At 52.5% G+C, this 19,936-nt stretch overlaps 2 protein-coding genes across 11 annotated transcripts in view; both read right to left on the bottom strand.

The window, feature by feature from the left end:
* The window catches only part of RPS3 (ribosomal protein S3), a 735,956-nt gene that overhangs the window by 168,027 nt on the left and 547,993 nt on the right, over positions 1-19,936 (bottom strand). Inside the window, exon 1 of one of the 10 annotated variants that reach the window (XM_050756439.1) lies at positions 16,499-16,502. The exons of 8 other annotated variants lie outside the window; for them this stretch is intronic. The gene's annotated coding sequence lies outside the window, so the exon portion shown is untranslated. Of the gene's footprint in view, positions 1-8,370; positions 8,375-16,498; positions 16,503-19,936 lie in introns of those variants that run through there. One more of the 10 variants, XM_050756444.1, reaches the window with a different exon arrangement.
* On the bottom strand, positions 10,227-13,135 carry TPBGL (trophoblast glycoprotein like). Its single transcript, XM_050756276.1, has one exon. It carries the CDS (start codon positions 12,858-12,860, stop codon positions 11,706-11,708), a length of 1,155 nt encoding a protein of 384 aa, XP_050612233.1. The 5' UTR covers positions 12,861-13,135; the 3' UTR covers positions 10,227-11,705.

Raw genomic sequence — 19,936 nt, 5'->3', positions numbered from 1 at the left:
ATAAAGAAGAAATAAAATAAGGCCAGGCACAGAGGCTCAATAACTGTAATCTCAACAGTTTGGGAGGCCGAGGCAGGAGGATCATTCAGCCCAGGAGTTTGAGACCAACCTGGGCAAGATGGCAAGACCCCATCTCTACAAAAACTTAAAAAAATTAGTCAGGCACAGTGGTGCATGCCTGTAATTCCAGCTACTTGGGAGGCTGAGGTGGGAGGATCCCTCGAGCCCAGGAGTTAGAGGTGGCAGTGAGCTATGATTGCGCCACTGCATTCCAGCCTGGCAACAGAGAGAGACCCCCGTCTCTAAAAAAAGTAAACAAAAATGGTTTCTATTCACAGACATCTTGATTATCTACATTAAAAATCCTAAGGAATCTGCAAAAAAAGCTACTAGAAATAATAACTGAGTTTAGATAGGTTGCAGGAAACATGATTAACAGACAAAAATCCATTGTACTTCTGTGGAGTAACACGAAACAATTGAAATAGAAATTTAAAAGATGATGCCATTTATAACAGCAACCACAACTGAAATACTCATATATAAACCTAACAAAATATGTGAATGATCTCTATGCTGAAAAGTAAATAGTACTGAGGAAAGAAATCAAATAGGCCCAAATAAACTGAGAGCTATACCATGTTCACAGCTAAGAAGATTCAATATTGTTATGTAAATCTTCCTCAAACTGACTGTAGATTCAATGCAATACAAATCAAGATCTTTGTAGGATTTTCTTTTAAAGACATAGAGGAACTGATTCCAAATTTATATAGAAAGGTAAAAAATCTGGAATAGCCAAGCAATTTTTATAAAGAAGAACAAAGTTGAAGGACTCTACTATCTGGTCTGAAGACTTACTAGAAAGCTACAGTAATCAAGACAGTGTGGCAGTGGTGAAAGAATAGACACCTATATAAATGGAACAGAACTGGGAATTCAGAAATAGACCTGCACATAGATGGTCAATTGATTTTCAACAAAGGCACAACGGCAATTCAATTGTTGTTTTCAACAAGTGATTTTGGCAAAGATGGAGAGGAACTAGACCTCTCATACACTGCTAGGGGAAATGCAAAATGGTACAGACATTTTGGAAAACAATTTGGAAAGTTCTTGTAATAAATTTAAACATATTCACTATAATATTCAGCAGTTCCACTCTTGAAAGAAAAAGTGGCTGGGTGCAGTGGCTCATGCCTACAATCCAAGCACTTTGGGAGGCCAAAGTGGGAGGATTGCTTGAGCCTAGGAGTTCAAGACCAGCCTAAGCCATAGGTGAGGCCCTGTCTCTACAAAAAAGGAAAAAATTGAACAGGCCTGGTGGTGGATGCCTGTGATCCCAGTTACTCAGGAGACTGAAGAAAGAGGATTGCTTGAGCCCAGGAGTTCGAGGCTGCAGGGAGCTGTGTGTACCACCGCACTCCAGCCTGGGCAACAGAGCGAAATCTTTTCTCAAAAAATAAAATAAAACAAAGAAAGAAATAAAAAGGGACATTCCTTCAAAAACCTGTACATGAATGCTTACAGTGGCTATATTCATAGTTGTCAAAAACTGGAAACAACCCAAATGCTCTTCAACTATTGAATGGATAAATGATTGTACAACCATATGATGGAATACAAACTATAATGATACCTACAACAACATGGAGGAGTTTCTACTGCATTATGCTAAGTGAAAGAAGTCAGATTTAAAAGGACAACATGTATGATTCTACTTATATGACATTGTGTCAAAGGCAAAACGATGGAGACAGAAAACAAAGCAGTAGTTGCCAATGGCTGGACTTGGGGGGAGGGCTGGTTATAAAGAGGCAACAGGAGGGATTTTGGGGGGTAACGGAACACTGTATATCTTGTCAAAACACATAGAATTGTATGCCAAAAAGAGTGGACGTTGTATAAATTTCAATAAAAAGAAATGGAGCAATTTACAGCTCACAACTGCAAACGATAATTACTGGGCATGTACCATTTGCTGGGGCTTGTGCTGGCCCTCAAGACACTAAAATTAAATAAGACAATCCTGGCTGGGCACAGTGGCTCACGCCTGTAATCCCAGCACTTTGGGAGGCAGAGGTGGGCGGATCACTTGAGGCCAGGAGTTTGAGACCAGCCTGGCCAACATGGTGAAATCCCGTCTCTACCAAAAATACAAAAATTAGCTGGGCATGGTGGCGGGCGCCTGTAATCCCAGCTACTCGGGAAGCTGAGTCATGAGAATCTCTTGAATCTGGGAGGTGGAGGCTCCACTGAGCAGAGATTGCGCCACTGCACTCCAGCCTGGGCAACAGAGCGAGACTGTCTCAGAAAAAAAAAAAAAAAAAAAAAAAAAAGACAATCCCTTCTGTCAAATTGCTCACAGATTAATTGGGGTATAAGGCATGATGCTAAAGGTTTGGAATTGCTGATGAGGGGTATTGCAGAGGGGGCCTGTTGTGTAGTCACAGCATGCCATGAGAGCACCAAGGAGAGGTCTCACGTTTAGCTAGAGTGGCCAAGATGAGAATTAGGCAACTTCCAAGAGGACAAAATGCTTGAACTGAGTTTTTGTTTTTTTGTTTTTTGTTTTTTGAGATGGAGTCTCACTCTGTGGCCCAGGATGGAGTGCAGTGGCACAATCTCTGCTCACTGCAACCTCCACCTCCCGGGTTCAAGCGATTCTCCTGCTGAGTAGCTGGGACTACAGGCACATGCCCAGATACTTTTTGTATTTTTAGTAGAGTCTGGGTTTCACCACTTTGGCCAGGCTGGTCTCGAACTCCTGACCTCAGATGATCCGCTCAGCTCGGCCTCCCAAAGTGCTGGGATTACAAGTGTGAGCCACCCCACCTGGTCTTGAACTGAGTTTTGAAGGGTAAAAAGGGAAGTAGGTAGGCAAGGAGGGGCTACGGACCTTCCAGGTAGAAGACACAGCACATAGGGAGTCTCAGGGTGACACAAGCTGTGGCCTTCAGGCAACTGTAATGACATCGGAGTGAAAAGTGAAGGGAGCTGGAAAAGCTGGCAGGAGATTGGACTAGTGGGTGGGGGTCACAGATAATCAGTAAAAAAAAAAAAAACAAAAACAAAAACAAAACCTTCTTCTTCTTCTTATTTTTTGTAGAGATGAGGTCTTGCTATATTGCCTAGGCTGGTCTCCAACACCTGTCCTCTGATCCTTCTGCTTCAGCTTCCCAAAGTGTTGAGATTACAAGTGTGGACCACTCACTACACCTGGCCTCAAAGAGCTTGGTTTTATCCAGAAGACAGTGGGACAGGTGTTTTTTTTTTTTTTTTTTTTTTTTTTTTTTTTGAGACGGAGTCTCACGCTGTCGCCCGGGCTGGAGTGCAGGGCCGGATCTCAGCTCACTGCAAGCTCCGCCTCCCGGGTTTGCGCCATTCTCCTGCGTCAGCCTCCCGAGTAGCTGAGATTACAGGCGCCCGCCACCTCGCCCGGCTAGTTTTTTGTATTTTTTTTTTAGTAGAGACGGGGTTTCACTGTGTTCGCCAGGATGGTCTCGATCTCCTGACCTCGTGATCCGCCCATCTTGGCCTCCCAAAGTGCTGGGATTACAGGCTTGAGCCACCGCGCCCGGCCGGGATAGGTTTTAAGCAGCCTAGAGTAAGGAGAGGGATCAGATTCACGCATTTTCACTGCAGTGCGGGCTGCAGTGTGGGACCAGAGGGGGAAGCTGCAGGCTGGGGGAACAGGGAGGAAGCTGGGACAGGGATGCACATTAGAGAAGTCCAAGCTGCGACCAGGTGGGGAACGAGTCTAAGGACAGTGAGGGGAGGTGTAGGGGTAAAGTGGCCAGAACTTGCCTTCCACCTGATGTTTGAATATTTGGTCTCAGCACCTTTGCGCTTGCTGCTGCTTCCGCCTGGATTAACTTTTCCTAGATTCTCTGCATAGCTCATTTCTTCCCATTCTTCAGGGTAGGTCGCCCTCAGAGGGGTCTTCCATGACTTACCCCACTCAAAGGAGACCCCTCTGTCACTCACTATCACATTACCCTGCTTATTTCCCTCATAAGTATCGTGCTTGCTTATCCACTTGTTTACGGTCTAAGGCAGGCTCTGGAGCACAGCCTGAGTTCTCAGCCTAACTTGGCCTCTTATTAGGCGAGTGATCTTGAGCAAATTATTCATCTCTATGTGCCTTGGTTTCCTCCTTTGTGAAGTAGGAATAAGAATACCTGCTTCACAGAATTGTCATCAGGACAAGATGGATTAATATACATAAACTACCTAGAATAATCCCTGGCACGTAGCAAATTCTGTATATGTTAGTTTTTACTATTATTGTTTTATAAGGACAGAGGCCTTATTGGTTTTCTTTCTTTTCTTTTTCTTTTTTTAAATTTTTTGAGACAGGGTCTCACTTTGCCACCCAGGTTGGGGTGCAGTGGCGTGATCTTGGCTCACTGCAACCTCCACCTCCCAGGCTCATGCAATCCTCCCGCCTCAGCCTCCTAAGTAGGTGGGATTACAGGAGGGCACCCCTGCGCCCAGCTATTTTTTGCATTTTTTGTAGAGACGGGGTCTCGCCATGTTGCCCCAAGCTGGTCTCGAACTTCTGAGGTCAAGCAATCCGCCGGCCTCGACCTCCCGAAGTGCTGGGATTACAGGCCTGAGCCACCACATCCGGCTCTAGTTTTCTTTAAAATTGTATCCTCATCTTCTTCCTAGCACAGTGCTTGGCACACAGCAGGCACTTATATACTTGTTGGACGGATTGTTGACTGAACAAAGAAAGGCACTTTCCCATCTCCACCAGCAGACGGCGCACGTATGCCAAGAAAAGTTAAAGCTGACTCGGCTCCCACACGGATCGGCCAACAGATGTCGCTGCAGCTCCCTGGGTCAAGGAACCAAGATTAAGCCAGTGGCAGAGGGTGCCTAGACAGAGCCCTGGACAAAGATTCCAAATGCAGGGCCAGAAGCTGTAATTGTATTAAAAAGCCAAAGTTGGCCAGGCGCGGTGGCTCATGCCTGTAATCCCCGCACTTTATGAGGCTGAGGCGGGAGGATCGCTTGAGCCCAGCAGTACAAGGTTACAGTGAGCTATGATAACGCTACTGCATTCCCAGCCTGGGTGAGAGGGAGCCCTCATAAATAAATAAACAAATAAATAAGTGCCAAAATTAAGAGGCTAAGACTAAATTGTGTTCTGCATGATCACATATTCTAAAACTGCATTTTCTTTCTGCTCGCTCACTTTGTAGACAACGGAGTCAGCCATCCTGGGATCTTTTTTTTTTTTTTTTGAGACCGAGTCTCGCTCTGTCGCCCAGGCTGGAGTGCAGTGGCATGATCTCGGCTCACTGCAAGCTCCGCCACCTCTCAGGTTCACACCATTCTCCTGCCTCAGCCTCCCGAGAAGCTGGGACTACAGGCGCCCGTCACCACGCCCGGCTAATTTTTTTTGTATTTTTAGTAGAGATGGGGTTTCACAGTGTTCGCTAGGATGGTCTCGATCTCCTGACCTTGTGATCCACCTGCCTCGGCCTCCTAAAGTGCTGGGATTACAGGCGTGAGCCACCGCGCCCGGCCCATACTGGGATCTTATATAATTGAAACCCCAGTTTAATGAAGTGGAGGTTGTGGGAGTCAAAGGAAGCACCCATCCAACGTGCAGAGGGGGAGGCCACAGCATCCTGCGTGATGCCTCTTCCCCTGCGTTTTGTATTTCTGTGGGGGCAGGGGCTGGGAGAGCGTTCACAAATCTCTATGTACCTTGACTGGGGACCTAAAAGTGACTAGGTCTGGCCTCTGTCCTGTGGGAGCTTCTGTTCTAGTGCAGACAAGAGGCAAGAAAACCAGTCAGTACAAAGAAAGGTCTGAGTGGTACAGCAACAGGAGAAAAACAGTGGCGACATAAAGATTGGGGGACTCCTGGGCTGCCTTGAGTGCTCCCTGTGTTGGGGAAGGCATCCTAGACAGAGGGTACCGTGTGAGCAAAGGCACAGGGCATGGAAGAGCTGGGCCCCATTACTAACATCCCCATCGTTTGGTGCAGCTGGAAAATAGGGTTCAAAGAAGGGGAGCGTATTAGTTATTTATTGCTGGTAGATTTGCTGGTCTAGTCTAACAGTCTAGTACTTTTTCTTTTCTCTCCAGGTCTTGTCAAAAGTCATTGAAGACCAGGGCCCAGCAGCTTGGTACAGTCTTATTCTTTTTTTTTTTTTTAAAGACAGAGTTTTGCTCTGGTTGCTCAGGCTAGAGTGCAATGGCACAATCTCAGCTCACTGCAACCTCCCCTCCAGGGTTCTAGTGATTCTCTTGCCTCAGCCTCCCAAGTGGGCATGCGCCACCACGCCCGGCTAATTCTTTGTATTTTTAGTAGAGATGGGATTTCACCATTTGGTCAGGCTGGTCTCGAACTCCGGACCTCAGGTGATCCACCCACCTTGGCCTCCCAAAATGTTGGGATTACAGGTGTGAGCCACTGCTCCCAGCCAGTCCTAGTTTATTCTTGCTCCAATGTAATAACAGTGGCCCCTTTCACTCCTGAATTTGCCAGCTTGGATGATCCCCTAAGTTAGGGGCCTCCCTGGGACCCCTGTGCTTCCATGATCAGTGTCCTGTGTGTGTGGTCACCATCTTGATCAAGAACAGAAGCAGGATCTGGTTCATCCAGGTGAGCCTCGTGCTCAGATGACAGAAGCTCGGGAGGAATGAGTTTAATGCCTGGGACCTCAGAGCCTGGAGGTCCATACAAGCCCCTTTCTGCTCTCAGGGAGGATAGACATAACTCCCAGTAGGGCTGCTGCCTGCAAGATGCTGGCATGGGGCTCCTGAGGCCTGCCCAGAGCCCTGACAGAGGCTGAAGAGTCCTCCCAACCCTCCACAGCTCATTTTCTTATTTTCATCTTCAGGCTACCACAGGCTTGGGGCTGGCTCCTGGATGCACTGACAGGGTGGAGATAGCAAGTTAGGAGGTGGGGTGGCTCTGCCAGATGCTCAGACCCAGGGCAGAGCAGGGGCAGCCCTGGGGCATCCTGGGCTCAGGATCTGCCCCTGACAACCTGTGTGACCTGGACGGGCTCCTGCATACTTTTGGCCTCAGTTTCCCCACCTATCCAATGAAGGGTTAGTTGAGGGTCTGCATGGGCCTGGCCAGCTCCTGGCAAATCGCCCTGTGACAGTGCTGAGGGAAGCAGGTGGGGGTGGTGAGGCGGGGGTGAGGGGTGGAGGGGGCACTCAGAAGACGGCCAAGTGCATTATTAGCACAGGAATATTAACTGCCCCCGTCACTTCTCCTAGTCTGGGAAAGGCCATACCCATAAATTAGGGCTGAGAGTCTGCCAGGCAGCAGCTTAATGAAGAAGGAGATGGACTGCAGGGAGAGCAGGCAGTGCCTCCAGAGGTCACAAGTCCAGCCCCAGCCCGGACAGAGGGAATCTGGAGCCAGAAGCAGGCAGGGGTGTCCGAGGCCACAGTGTCAGGCTGGGCCAGGAAGGCAGGGGCTGGTTCTGCTGTGGTCACTGCTGAATTCCCAGACCCCGGCACATAGTAGGGTCTCAACCGGTATTTCTGGCTAAGGACCAGGTGACATGGCAAGTCAGGTGCTGAGTTCAGACTCAAACGCAGTCCTCCCAACTCTAGCTAGGTCCTCCCTGGTTCCCAGCCCAGGTGTGAGGGTGTGAGTAGGGGAGGGGGGCATGGAAGCAAAAGTCTTCTCAAGGAGATGTCTTTGAAAGGCAATTTCACAGTGTTCATGAGGTCACAGAACCTGGGAAGTCTGCCACATTTCTCCAGGTGTGCAGCTGGCTTCACGTCTCCCACGTTTCTGACAGTCACACACACCTGTCCTCTCCTCTCCTGTTCTTTACCACGCTTGCTCTTTAAGGGGACATCCTAGAGGTAGATTTCTCCCTGTCATTTGGCTCCCGCAGGCAGGCCCCAGGCCTCTGGGCCTCTGCCCACCTCACACTCCAGCAGCACTCCCAGTGTGTGATCCAGAGGAGGAGGCTGGCCATTTAGTGGGGCCCTGGCACCTCTGAGAGAGAGTCTGGAGTGCATGGTGTCAGGGAGTCTGGGCAGGGTCAGTCGGCTGCCCCATCTCACTTTTTACTGCAAGGCTTCTCCAGGTTCCCCTCCCCTTCCCTTCTCTTGCTGCCCTCATCTGGCCATGGCTTTGGTTTGATTCCTCTCTGTGTCTCCAGTGCCCAGCATGAGGCCAGGCACAAAAAGGATGGGCAGTAGGAAGGAACAACCAGGCTTTACAAGCAGGAGGCACAGTGCAGCTCCCTGTCCCCCCATCACACCTCTCTACCTTCCTGACTTTTCCTCCAAGGGCAGACGTCCCTCTAGTGCTTCCCAGTGGAGAATGTGGTGAATGTATTAGATCCATTCTACCCCATACGTATCCTCCTACCTACCCCCCGCCATTGCTGGCCTTCAATCCTCGGGCTAACAAGATCTTCCTGCCTCCAGACCTTTGCAGAAGTTGGTACTTCTGATCTTTTTCTGTTCAGCAAACTTCTACTCATCTGTCAAAACCCAGTTCAAGTGTGACTTCCTCTAAGAAGTCTGTCTAGGTGGGGTCAGGGCTCTTACTCTGAGCTCTCATTATTTCCTGGGAATTCTTTTCTCCAGATCTTGATTAAATGTGATTCCTTCCCTGGATTGTTAGCCTCTCTAGGACTGGCAGAGTTGCATTCAGTAAAGGCTGAGTGAATGGCTGGGTTTGTAGAAGAGGTGAAGCTGGGGGCCCTGGACCTTGTTGATAGCCCCATAAGGCTATAGGCCACTGACAGACAGCAAGGAGCATGGCAGCCTAGAAAAGACATTTAATGGGGATCAGTGAATGGTAGTAAGGTTAAACGCCAACTGGCACACAGTAGACGCTCAATTAGTTGATTTTTGATGACCATTGATTTGATACTTAGCAGTAGCCCTCATATACATCTTTGGAACTGGGGAGATCTACAGATTTACAGATCACCTCCTCAGTTCCAAAGACATGCTCTCTGCTAATGCAGCTTAAGACTACAGTAAGTCCTGGCAAATAAAACATGCTATTAGCTATGGGATTGTTGTCAGCAAAAATCTTTGAGGCTTTTATGAGAGCTACTGCTAAACTAAGTATTAAATCAATAGTTATCACAAATCAGCTAACAAGCTCTAACTTGCATTAGAGAGACCATCACTATATTGTCCTGGGGGACTGCTGGGCACCCTTTGAAGGTCATTGACAGATGTGTCAAGAGGACTTAATCCTTTCTCATGAGGAATGACTGGGAGAAGGCATAGGGAGTGTGCTGGGAAAAGACAAGGAGTCACATGCACAGTCTCTGACTTGTGAAGAGCTGTCCTGGGCTAAGGGGTGCTCCTGGCCCCATGGCAAAGCTGGGGCTGTCAGAGTCCCAGGCAGGCTCCTCAGACACTGAAAGGAAAGGAGGGAGTGAGCCTCCCATCACGAGATGATGCCTCCTGTTGAGACAGCTTAGGAGGCTCCCCACATTACCTCTGCAGTCCTTTTCAGTAGTTAGAAGGCACACATTCTAGAATTATGTGGCCCTAAAATTAGAAAATGCCAGAATTCTAGGCTTCTGCCCTATGGTTCTAGGGCTCTATGACCCTGAATGCAACACAATCCAGCCTGGGGACCTGGAGGCCCTCCTGTCCCAGAACTCGCCGGTCCCCTGGCTTCACATATCTCAAGGAGTCATTTCATCCACACCCCCCACACACAGCCTCTCACATACCCAATATGCAGGTCTTACCGTCTGGCCAGGAGAGCATGACGTGACACGGAATATAAGGGAGTATCAGATAATTCATTAGAGAGGATGATCCCAAAGCAGCAAACAATCCCTCTTCTTTCCTGTCTGAATTAACTCCTCATTTTCTATAGCTGGATTTACTCCTGGATGGCCTTGGCTGAGGCTAATGTTAGTCTGTCTAACTCCATCCCCACCCTGAAGATGAGGAACGGGAAGAAAGAGGATGTAGAGGAAGTGTTGAATCCCACTTTGGCTGTGCATAACCCCTCCTCCGATGATAGAAAGCAGGCTGGCTTGGGGAACAATGTCATCCCAATGGGAAGTCCCTCCATGTATCTAACCTTAATCCTGCTATGTGCAATCAGAGCCCATTTCTTCTCCCACAGTCTGGGAGAACGCATCAACGGTCACTGCCCCACCAAAGACAGGTCCAAAGAGTGTCCCCTCCCACCCCCATCAGCACCCCAAGGTCAGCAGGAATGATGTGGCACCACTAACAAGAGTAGAGTATCTGAGATTATTGCAGACTTTATAGAAAACTGCTCAAGGGAGATCCACATTTTCTGGGTATGGGGAGGGAAGGCAGGCCTCAAGCCAATATATTAAAGGAAGGTGACTTCCTGTGTGCAGACGCAGCACAGGCCAGCCATTCTGCCTGCTCTAGAGGGTGGGGAGTCAGGGAGAGGGCATCCTCTCCCCCTCTCACCAATTGTGCTTTGGGATCATGGAGAAGGCAAGGTGCTGAGGTTCTGACCCTGAACCAGGAGGGCTCGTGCCTGAGGCAGGAGGCAAGACCCACTTCTCTTCCAGAAGATATACGGGGTGAGGTGGTGGTGGTAGTGGTGGTGGCAAGGAATCCCCAAGGGCGAAGAGCCACAGGCATGGGAGACAGCATGGAGAAATCGAAGGGCAGCAGCTTCCAGCCCTTCAGAGCCCACTTCCTGCCCCTCTCTGAAGCCACGATGCCCCACTATCCCTTTCACACACTGAAGGCTCTCTCCTTCCCCACAAGGATCTGCCAGGATGCACCAGGGGTGCATGGCACCTGCACCTGTCTGGCAGGACTGAAGAGCTCGTCCTGGGAGGAAAAGGGGATGAGGACATCCCAGGGACCGATTCCTCACTGGACCTTGACTAGTGAATGGCAGGGGTGGATGCTGAGTGCCAGCACTGGGTATGGCGGGGGGGGAGGTCAAGAGCCTAAGGCTTGGGCAGGGGGATGAAAGTTAGATCGGGGTGAAGAGCTGTCTGAGACTGGGGACCAGCACTGAGTATCGGGAGGTCAGCGCCCTGGTGGGAAAGGCTGAGAGTCGGCTCCACACTAAGGCTAGATGGGATGTGCTTGCCCCTGGGATGGGAGGGACATACTAGGAGCTGAGCCCCACGCCTGAGCCGAGGAAGAGAAGGGCCTGAGCCAGAGGCGGGGGTGGGTGACGGCGGGGCAGGGGTATGAAATATATTCTTGGATGAGGGGAGGGTGCCCAATCCTCAGAGCCCCAGGGTTGGGCCTCCATGCAGGATGGAGGGCTCTGAGCTCTGGGATGGGACAAAGGGCTCAGAATCCACAAAACCATTCTGATGGGGGTGCTGTGCTTCGAGTCCAGAATGGAATGGGAGGGCCCACGATCCCCGGAGGGGACTGCGGGCTCCGAGCTGGCGAGGGAGGTCAAGGCAGTCTCGGGTGTAGGAGCTCCAAGCACAGGGTGTTGGGGGCAAGTCTCAGAGCTTTGGCCTTTATGAACAGAGTCTCTGTGTGAGCCCTGAGGTGGGGAACGGACTTTTAGTGGTTCAGGAGGGAGGTTTCGGAAACTAGGGTAGGCGGGCGGGGTTTCTGTATTCGGACCGGCTATCTCTGGGTCTTTGACGGTAGGAGCTCTCGGAGGCGGGAACGAGAGGGTACGGCTTAGTGCCTCCGAGTCGGGGGAAGGTCTCAGAGCTCGGGGCTCGCGGGCGTCTCATCTCCACGGTTTCGGGCCAGGCAGGGGCAGCTCAGAGCCCCGAGCCCGGGGAGGTGGCGCGGGAGCCCGCGGGCGCGGCGGGCGCGGGCGCGCGGCGCGGGTCGGCGTCCTGCTCGTAGCGGTAGTGGTAGCCCTCCATCTGGTCCCGGCACGCCTCGCGCAGGTTGCGCATCCAGCGCTGGATGCCGCGGCGGTTTAGGTAGAGCACCATGAGGAAGATGAGGCCGATGAGCGCCAGCACCAGCCCGAAAAACACGTAGGAGGCTTCCAGCTCCGGGCCGGCGGCCTCCGCCTCCTCTCCGCGAGCGTCGGCGCCGCTCTCCGCGCAGCGCAGCCGAGCCCCGTCCAGGTCCAGCAGCGGCCGGTCCAGCAGCGCCCGCGGGGCGGCGCAGCGCAGGCGTCGCGCGTCGGGCACGCGCTCCGTGGCGTTGCGCAGCCAGGCCAGTAGGGGACGCGCGGCGCAGCCGCAGCGCAGGGGGTTGTCGGCGAGCAGCAGGCGCGGCCCGGGGAGGCCGCCATCGCGCTCCAGCGCGCGCAGCTCGTCGGGGCCCAGGCCGGCCAACCCGTTGAGGCTCACGTCCAGCTGCTCCAGGCGCGCCAGGCGCAGCGCGGCTGGCGGCAGACGGCTCAGCGCGTTGCCCGCCAGGCCCAGCAGGCGAAGCTCGGCCAGCGGGGCCAGCGCAGCGTCCAGCGCGGCCAGCAGCGCGGGGCCGCCCCGTACCAGCGCGTGGTTGAGCTGCAGCGAGCGCAGCGCGGGCAGCCCGCGGAAGGCGCCACCGCCCAAGGCGCGCAGCGGGTTGTGGCTGAGGTCGAGCGCCGCCAGGCTGGGCAACCCGTCGAAGGCGCCGTCCTCCACCACCTCAATGTGGTTGTGCGTGAGGCGCAGCGCGCTCAGGAGCGGCAGGCGCACGCCCGCCGCCTGGTCGCCGTCCTCGTCCGCATCCCCGCCGGCGAAGGCGGCCGCGCGCAGCACCGTCAGGTTGGCGCCCACGATGGTGAGGTTGCGCGCGTCGGGCGGCACGTCCCGCGGAGGCTGGCGGAGCTCGGCGCCCGACGCGCAGCGTAGCAGCAGCTTGGGGCCGCCGAAGCAGTAGCACTGGAAGGGGCAGGGTGCCGCGGGCTGGCTCAGCGCCGCCGCCACGAGCAGTAGCCCCTGGAGCCCCGGCTGTCCCGCACGCGGGGCCATAGCGGCCGACCCCGCATCCAGCGCCCGGGCCGCCGCGCTCACCAGTGAGTTGGGAGCGCCTGGTGGGGGCACGGGTGGGGCGAGTCCTTGACTCGGAGCGGCTGGCAGTCCCGGTCGGTCCGTTCGTTGTCTCGAAAGTCCGAGGAGCCGTAGTTATTGGCTGACTGGCCGGGGGCGAGAGGGGTCAGACGGGGAGCGGAGCCCCCCGCCCCCGGTGCCCTCGCCCTGCGAGCCGGCCTCCGACTTCCGCGGCCGCTCCGGGCTCGGAGCCGAGTGGGCAGGGTTTGCTTCCCCCCTCCCCGCCTCCCGGCCTCCTCCTCCGCCCCCAGCGGAGTCTCCGCTCCCTCTTCGCCGTGGGAGGCGGGGTGGGAGGCTCCCGAGAATCAGGGCTGTCGGCTGCTGCCCTTTCTCTTTACCCTCTCGGTCTCCGTCCCCCCGGGCTGCCGAGAAGTTTGCCTCCTGGAGACTCCGACTTGGTTTCCCCCTCCTCCAACCCCCACATTTAAGCTGGGTCCTTCCTCCTCCCTCTCCAGCACGTGTGGGGCGGGGCCCGCCTGCGGAGAGCGGGCAGGTGGGTCACCACCAGGGAGAATTCGGGGGTTGGGGAGGACTTTAGAGCTGCTCCTACTACAGAAGGAAGGGATGAGGGGTGGGCTGAGAAAGTTACTTATTTTCCAGCCTCTTCCTAAGGTAGAGAGACTGGAAAATCCCGGTCTCTGCTTTCTTCTCTGCGACCCTAGTTCCATTAGACCCGGCTGTGTCACCACCCCTGTAGGTCCTGTGGGACCAGCTTTTTCTCCATCCCATCCCATCCCATTCCATCATCAGGAGAAGTCTGTGGCACCCGCTCCCCTCCCACCCACCAACTCTGGCTGCTCTGCCTCTGCCAGGAGTTCCCCCATCTGGTTTCCTCCACCGGGCTGGACTCCTCTGCCAAGCACTGCTCTAGGCACAGAGACACGGGGGTGTAGTGATTCTGCTCTTTGCTCTCATTCCCTGCCCCCAAACGTCTTAGACTCCTGGGATTCCGTTGGACACCATCAACCAGTCCCTCCAGGCTTCTCCGCCTGTGAGTGGGGTTTGGGGCACCAGAGGTTGGGAGAACAGGAGCAGATTTTGCAGCATGGAGTGGGGGGTCTCAGAAGGGGCCAGGGCTGAGGTGGGGGCTGAGGTGTTTACAGATTTGTTTTGTTCTGGATTTTTTTTTTCCCCAGAACTGGGAAGCTCCAAACCTGATTTAAAGAGACAGGCTCCTGAGAAGGAAGCATTCCTGCTCTTGGCATGAATTATTCAGGCTGGAGAGGCTGACACTTGATCCGCAGGCCATTCGGGTATCAGCAGAGCTGCTTGGGATAGAGGCTCCCCCCTCCTCCCAAGAATCAGTCTCTTTCTCCTGAATTGGGGACGATTATGTTGACTCCTTTCCTGAGGTTATATTTAACAGATCGACAAAAGGATCAATACCACTTAAGGAGAAGAGGCAGACCCTGCAGTGGCCTGGGTCTTGGGCACGGACCAACATTAAGGGGCAGGGCTGGTGATGGTGGGGGTCCCCCAGCTCTCCCCTCCTCCCAACCCTCTCTTTTCCCTACCCCTGTCATAACTCTCCCAGGTATGAGAGCTCAGATGTGCTTCATGCAAGTCCATGCAGACTCATTCATATGTGCGCATAGGATTGTAGGTTTGAGTGCATCCTGGCATGTGTCCATAAATTGATAAAGACATACATATTTGAATATGCACACTTCTGAGCCCATGCAAGTTCCTGGGTACATTCTCAGAGGGCAAGCTTATAGGCCCATGCATAAGCCATGCCAAACATAGGGACCCAGAGATTGGCTAGCACAGTCAGAGCCTACTCCTCCTGCCCTGCACCATGCCCTTGGTCTGTGGAGGTAACAGGCTGGTGGTGTCTTTTCTCACATGGGCACACGTACTCAAGTAGATGCCATTGGGGCTGGGTCCCCAGCTGTAGCACTCTCCTAAACCCCGGCCCACACAGCAACATGCCCAGTTCTGACATCTCCCCTGGTAGGAGGCACTGGGTCATCTTCACTTTTGTGTTTCCAGTATAGGGACTATCATCACAGAAGAGTGTGTAGTGCAAATGACAGACTGAATGAACAGAACAATCTGTTTCCTTGTCTGCTTCCAGGCCCTGAGAAATCACAGACCACTGCCAAGACTGGAACTCCTTCCCCAGGCCCCATGGTGGCTGGCCTCAGATTGGCTGATGCCTACCCCCTCTTCTGCTCCCCAGGAAAGGAGTTGCATGGCCACAGGCACCCTTGATTGGGGGGGTGCTTGACACCTCATTTGGGGAAATGAGGCGTGGGGAGAATTTAGAATCATCAGGTGCCAGAGAATAAGGCACATGTCCTCTGTATTGCACAAATGGGGAAATAGGCCAAAGGGGCCCCAAGGCCCCTGTCAAAGTTTCAGGGTTTAGCCTAGAAACCTGGCCCCAGGGTCCTTGCCCAGGACTCTGTCCAAGATGGTGGGGTGCATCTGAGAGGGTCCTGCACCACAAGGAAGTCTTATCCTGACCCCAGGAAGCTGAGGCTGGGAATGGATGCCGTGGTTGGTCTGGTGTGACCTCAGGCTTGTGTCAATCTTGGGCTGTCACCTTCCTCTTCTGTAAGGGGGATAGGCTTTGAATTCCTGTTCTTCCTGTTTCTCTCAGGGCTGTTATGATAAAGTGAATTGAAAGTGCCTCAAAACAAGAAAAAACATTTCACCTGGGTCTGGGGGCCTAGCACTCATGCTGCCAGACCCTGGATAAGGCATTGCCCCTCTCTGGGACTAATACGCTCCCTTGTCATTTTTCCCTGTTCCATGTTCTTTCCTTCTCCAACATAGCAAATTTGTGGTAAATGTTAATAAAATGAGTTTCTGCTTATCTCTCTGTATGGCCTCTCCTCAGCCTTCTCTCCTCTCTTCCCACTTTGTATAGGTGTTTCCCTTCTAAATTCTCCTGGAACCAATTTCTCTCTGTCCAAGTTCCCCACGGAGTCAAATCTGCAAGCCACTGGGGCTGAGGGATCTCTGTTCTTTGGAGGAACAGCGCTCTCCATCTTAGATTTGCCAGTGTTCAGTATGCATTAAGTGTTCAATAAATGTGTGTCCACTTGAGTCTGAGGCTGTGTGTTTATTCTCTGATGCATCTGGTGGAAGTCTCTTCTCTTGGACTGTTTCCTCCAGCTGGGGTGCTCTCTTGATTCTGTTTCTCCAGTCCAGTCTGCTGTCCCTCAGGACTTGTGAGTTTTGCCCCCTTCAGGGAGCCCTCATGTCTTCGCCCTCCATCCTTTGAACTTCATTTATCAATCAGAGGGTTAAGACTCCCCTGATCTTCTTGACTGTCAGCAGCTGGGGCTCAGGACTGGTCTAATTTCTTAGGAATCAGTACAGAGAAGGCATCAGGGAACATTTGCTGGATGAAATAATGATTTAAAAATCTGTGACTCGAATCTCCCATCCCTATGAGGCAAGCTTGGTGAGGATCACTCATCTACACTTCATACCAGGAGATAGCCGGATAGCCGGTCAGAAATGTTAAGTGCCTTCCCTAAGGTTGCACAGCTGACTGGGACCTGAGCCCGATAGAAGCTCAGGTTTCTTGCCCATCTCCTTTGCCGCAGCCCCCCTCATCCTAGGATCCCTCTCTCCTGGGAGTGTGGCTGGGTCAGATCCCAGGGGAGCCTGTGGGCAAAAAGCTCCCACCCTCAGGGTTTCCTTAGGACTCGGAAGAAGCAAGGTACCCCTTGCCACCCGTGGAGAGTGATCATCTGCCCTGTGCCCAGATGAATATCCCCCATGTCAGCCACGCTGGATCTCCATGCTTGAATTTATTACTCCACTAGGTCCCAGAGCCCCTCTGTGAGTATTCCAAGATGTTGTCTCTACCTGAGCCTCTAGTGCCTTCACTGGGCCTTTTCTGCTGGCACAGACCCTGCTCTTGGTCAGCTCCACTAAGCCTTGGTAGGGAGCACAGAGTGTGATGACGTCCCTGAGATCACCCAGCAGGTAGCCCCTTCTCCAGCTCCATTTTGTCATCAGAGGTGTGTCAATATTACTAAAGTCCTTGGACACACCTCAGTTTCCCTGTTGCAAAAAAGTGTGTGTGGATGGGATGGTCTTGGGGGACCTAGTGGTCTTGTGCCCCTTGGCTTTTTAGGGATGGGGGTCAGGGAGGGGAAGGTCATACTGGGATTGGCCCAAACTGGTGCCCCCACCTTCTCAATATGTGACCTTGAACTTGGCACCACCCCAATTAAGGCCTTGGTTGCCTGACTAGAAAGTGGTAGGGGTGGCCTGGGGTCCTTCTGGGGTGGATGCTGTAGCGTCCTGAAATCCAGGCTCCCTTTGTCCTCTGTCCCAGCAACCCTCCTGCTGCCTCGCTGTCCCTCTGTTTCCCCCTCCTCCAAGGCAAATGGAGGAGCAGCAGGCAGCCTGATGTGATGAACTCAGCCATGAGGTAGTAGTGGGGGAGGCCCCAGCTTCTCTCTTCTTGCTTGACTTCCTTGCCATCAGGGATAGGAAACTTCACTGTGGGCCTTGCCATTCCCATTTCTCACTCCCCCTCCCCTCCCCCCTGCTGCGAAACACAGGAAAATCCATAGGCCCAAGATTCATTTTCTCCATTGAGTCAGCAGAGGCCCGTGCTGCTTCTGAGGGGCAGGCAACTGGCTTTTAAATAACTCTCTGCTATTTAATACCCTCCTCCTCCATTCAGTGGCCTGGGCCTCTGGGGAAAGGCTAGAATAAATAAGCTGGATGCGTCCTCCAAAAGTCCTAAATGTTCTTGCTCCCACCTCAGTCTTTCCCCCAACCCCCAACTCCCAGACCATTGGAAAAGATGACTCCTTACTACATCTGTACCTTGCTTTACAGTTTCTAAGTGGTGCCCAGGCTGGGTTTGTTATCCCAGTTTAGAATGGGAAATGGACATTTAGAAAAGGAGAGAGATCCCACTTGACTTTTGGTCTTTGCTGTTGGCTGGCTGTGTGGCTATGGGCAGGTGGGTCCCTGTGCCTCCCTGGGCTTGTGTTTCCTCATCTGTGCTGCAAGGTGGTTCTGCCATTGGGTTGTCATTGGTCCCCTTGGCTGTGTAATGTTATGATTTGCTGTGCTGGCCTAGGTCTCCTTCCCTAATGAAGCTTCTGTTTCTGCACTCCTCTTCAAGGAAAGGCTAAAGAGCAGAGCTGCCTGAGGCTGAAGGCCAGCTAGGGTCTGGCCCCTGGGATTCCACTCTGTTGAGTCAGGGACAGGAGTGGGTAGGGGAGACAGGGAAGGGAAAGGAGCAGAGTTGGGTGCCTTCCCTCCCCTCCCCTCCCCTCCCCTCCCCTCCCCTCCCCTCCCCTCCCCTCCCCTCCCCTCCCCTCCCCTCCCCTCCCCTTCCCTTTCGTTATTTCTTTTTCTTTTTTTTGTTTTTTGAGATGGAGATTCACTCTTGTTGCCCAGGCTGTAGTGCAGTGGCACGATCTCGGCTCACCTCAACCTCTGCCTCCCAGGTTCAAGCGATTCTCCTGCCTCAGCCTCCCTAGTAGCTGGGATTATAGGCATGTGCCACCACGCCCGGCCAATTTTGTATTTTTAGTAAAGACAGGGTTTCTCCATGTTGGTCAGGCTGGTCTCAAACTCCTGACCTCAGGTGATCCGCCCGCCTCGGTCTCCCAAAGTGCTGGGATTACAGGCGTGAGTCACTGCACCCGGCCCCTTTCGTTATTTCTTGTTTTTGCCAGTAGAGGTTGGGACAGACCAAGGGCAATATAACCTGTCTTGGTTCTCTTAAATCCCAAGGTCTCTGCTGCTGTGGATGCAGTTTAATGAGGTGGGAACAAAACCCTCTTCCTCAACTGTGCCCAGGCCCAGGCTCCTGATAATGGAAGTTAGTGGGCCCAGTTCTCCTGGCTTTGCCACTGTTCTGCATTATTCAGAAGACAGGGATTGATATCTCTGTTGGCTATATGAGAACACTGGAAGGTTAAGAGCTGTGCTTGGGGTCATCCCAGATTAATGATGGAACAGGGCCTATAATCTAGGTTTTCTAATTCCTTACTCAGTGTTCTTGCCACTTCCCTGATCCAGGCAGGAAGTTGGGACCTGAGGGATGAGCATAGGAGAGGCAGCTGGTTCTCTAGGGGTGACCTTAGTTTGCCCAACTTCTTTAGCCTCCTCTTGGGTCTTCATGTTCTTCCTCAAATGTACTGAGCCTTCTACTTCTAGAATCACAGAATCTTGGAATCAAAACATTGACTGCTAAGAACCACAGACTCAGAGAGCCATAGAACTGTTGTCCCTTTGAATCAGAACAAAGACTTATGGTGTTGGTAGTATGGGTGGTGGTGAATGAGACACTTAGAGCTTGTGGTAGATTGTTGTATTGATGGTCCAAAATGAATTCTGCCTATATAAGTCCATACTTTTATGTTGTCCCTCCCCACACTGACTTTGGGTTGGCCGTGTGACTTCCTCTGCCTCTGGTTAATGAGACATCAGCAAATGTGATGCAAGCAGAGTCTTAATAAGTACTTGTGCATTGGGATTCACCTCTTCTTGCTCCCCTGAAACTGCCATGTGTAGAAACACAAGCATGCCTTTTAGAGGAAGAGACCAGAAATAAACCGTACCAGCTGAAGACCAACCAGCTCCCTGATGGTCTTCCACCTGCCTCCAGCCACCTGAATGACCCCAGATGAGACCAACAGAACTACTCAGCTGACCTGAGTCCAAATTTCTGACTCACAGAATTGTGAACAAATAAAATGGTGGTTGTTTTAAACCACTAAGTTTTGGGGTGGTTTGTTACACAGCAGTAGATAACTGATGCAGAACCTCATCATTGTATGATCTTGGTCATAGATTCAATATGCCCTGACAGTCACAGCATCATGGAACCCCAGGGCCAGAAACGAACCACTGATGTAGAATCCAAGGAACAGAAGAGTCCTGAAAACACCTTAACTCCCACCCAGTGGTACCCTCTCCTTTCACTGTCAGACCACGTGACCACTCACCGTCTTTCAACATTAAGCCCTTTCCCCACCCACAGATGTCCCTTATTCTTTAGCGTTCTG

Source organism: Macaca thibetana, chromosome 14 (genome assembly GCF_024542745.1).
Source record: "Macaca thibetana thibetana isolate TM-01 chromosome 14, ASM2454274v1, whole genome shotgun sequence".
NCBI classification, from domain to species: domain Eukaryota; kingdom Metazoa; phylum Chordata; class Mammalia; order Primates; family Cercopithecidae; genus Macaca; species Macaca thibetana.
This window is presented reverse-complemented; position numbering and strand designations above follow the sequence as displayed.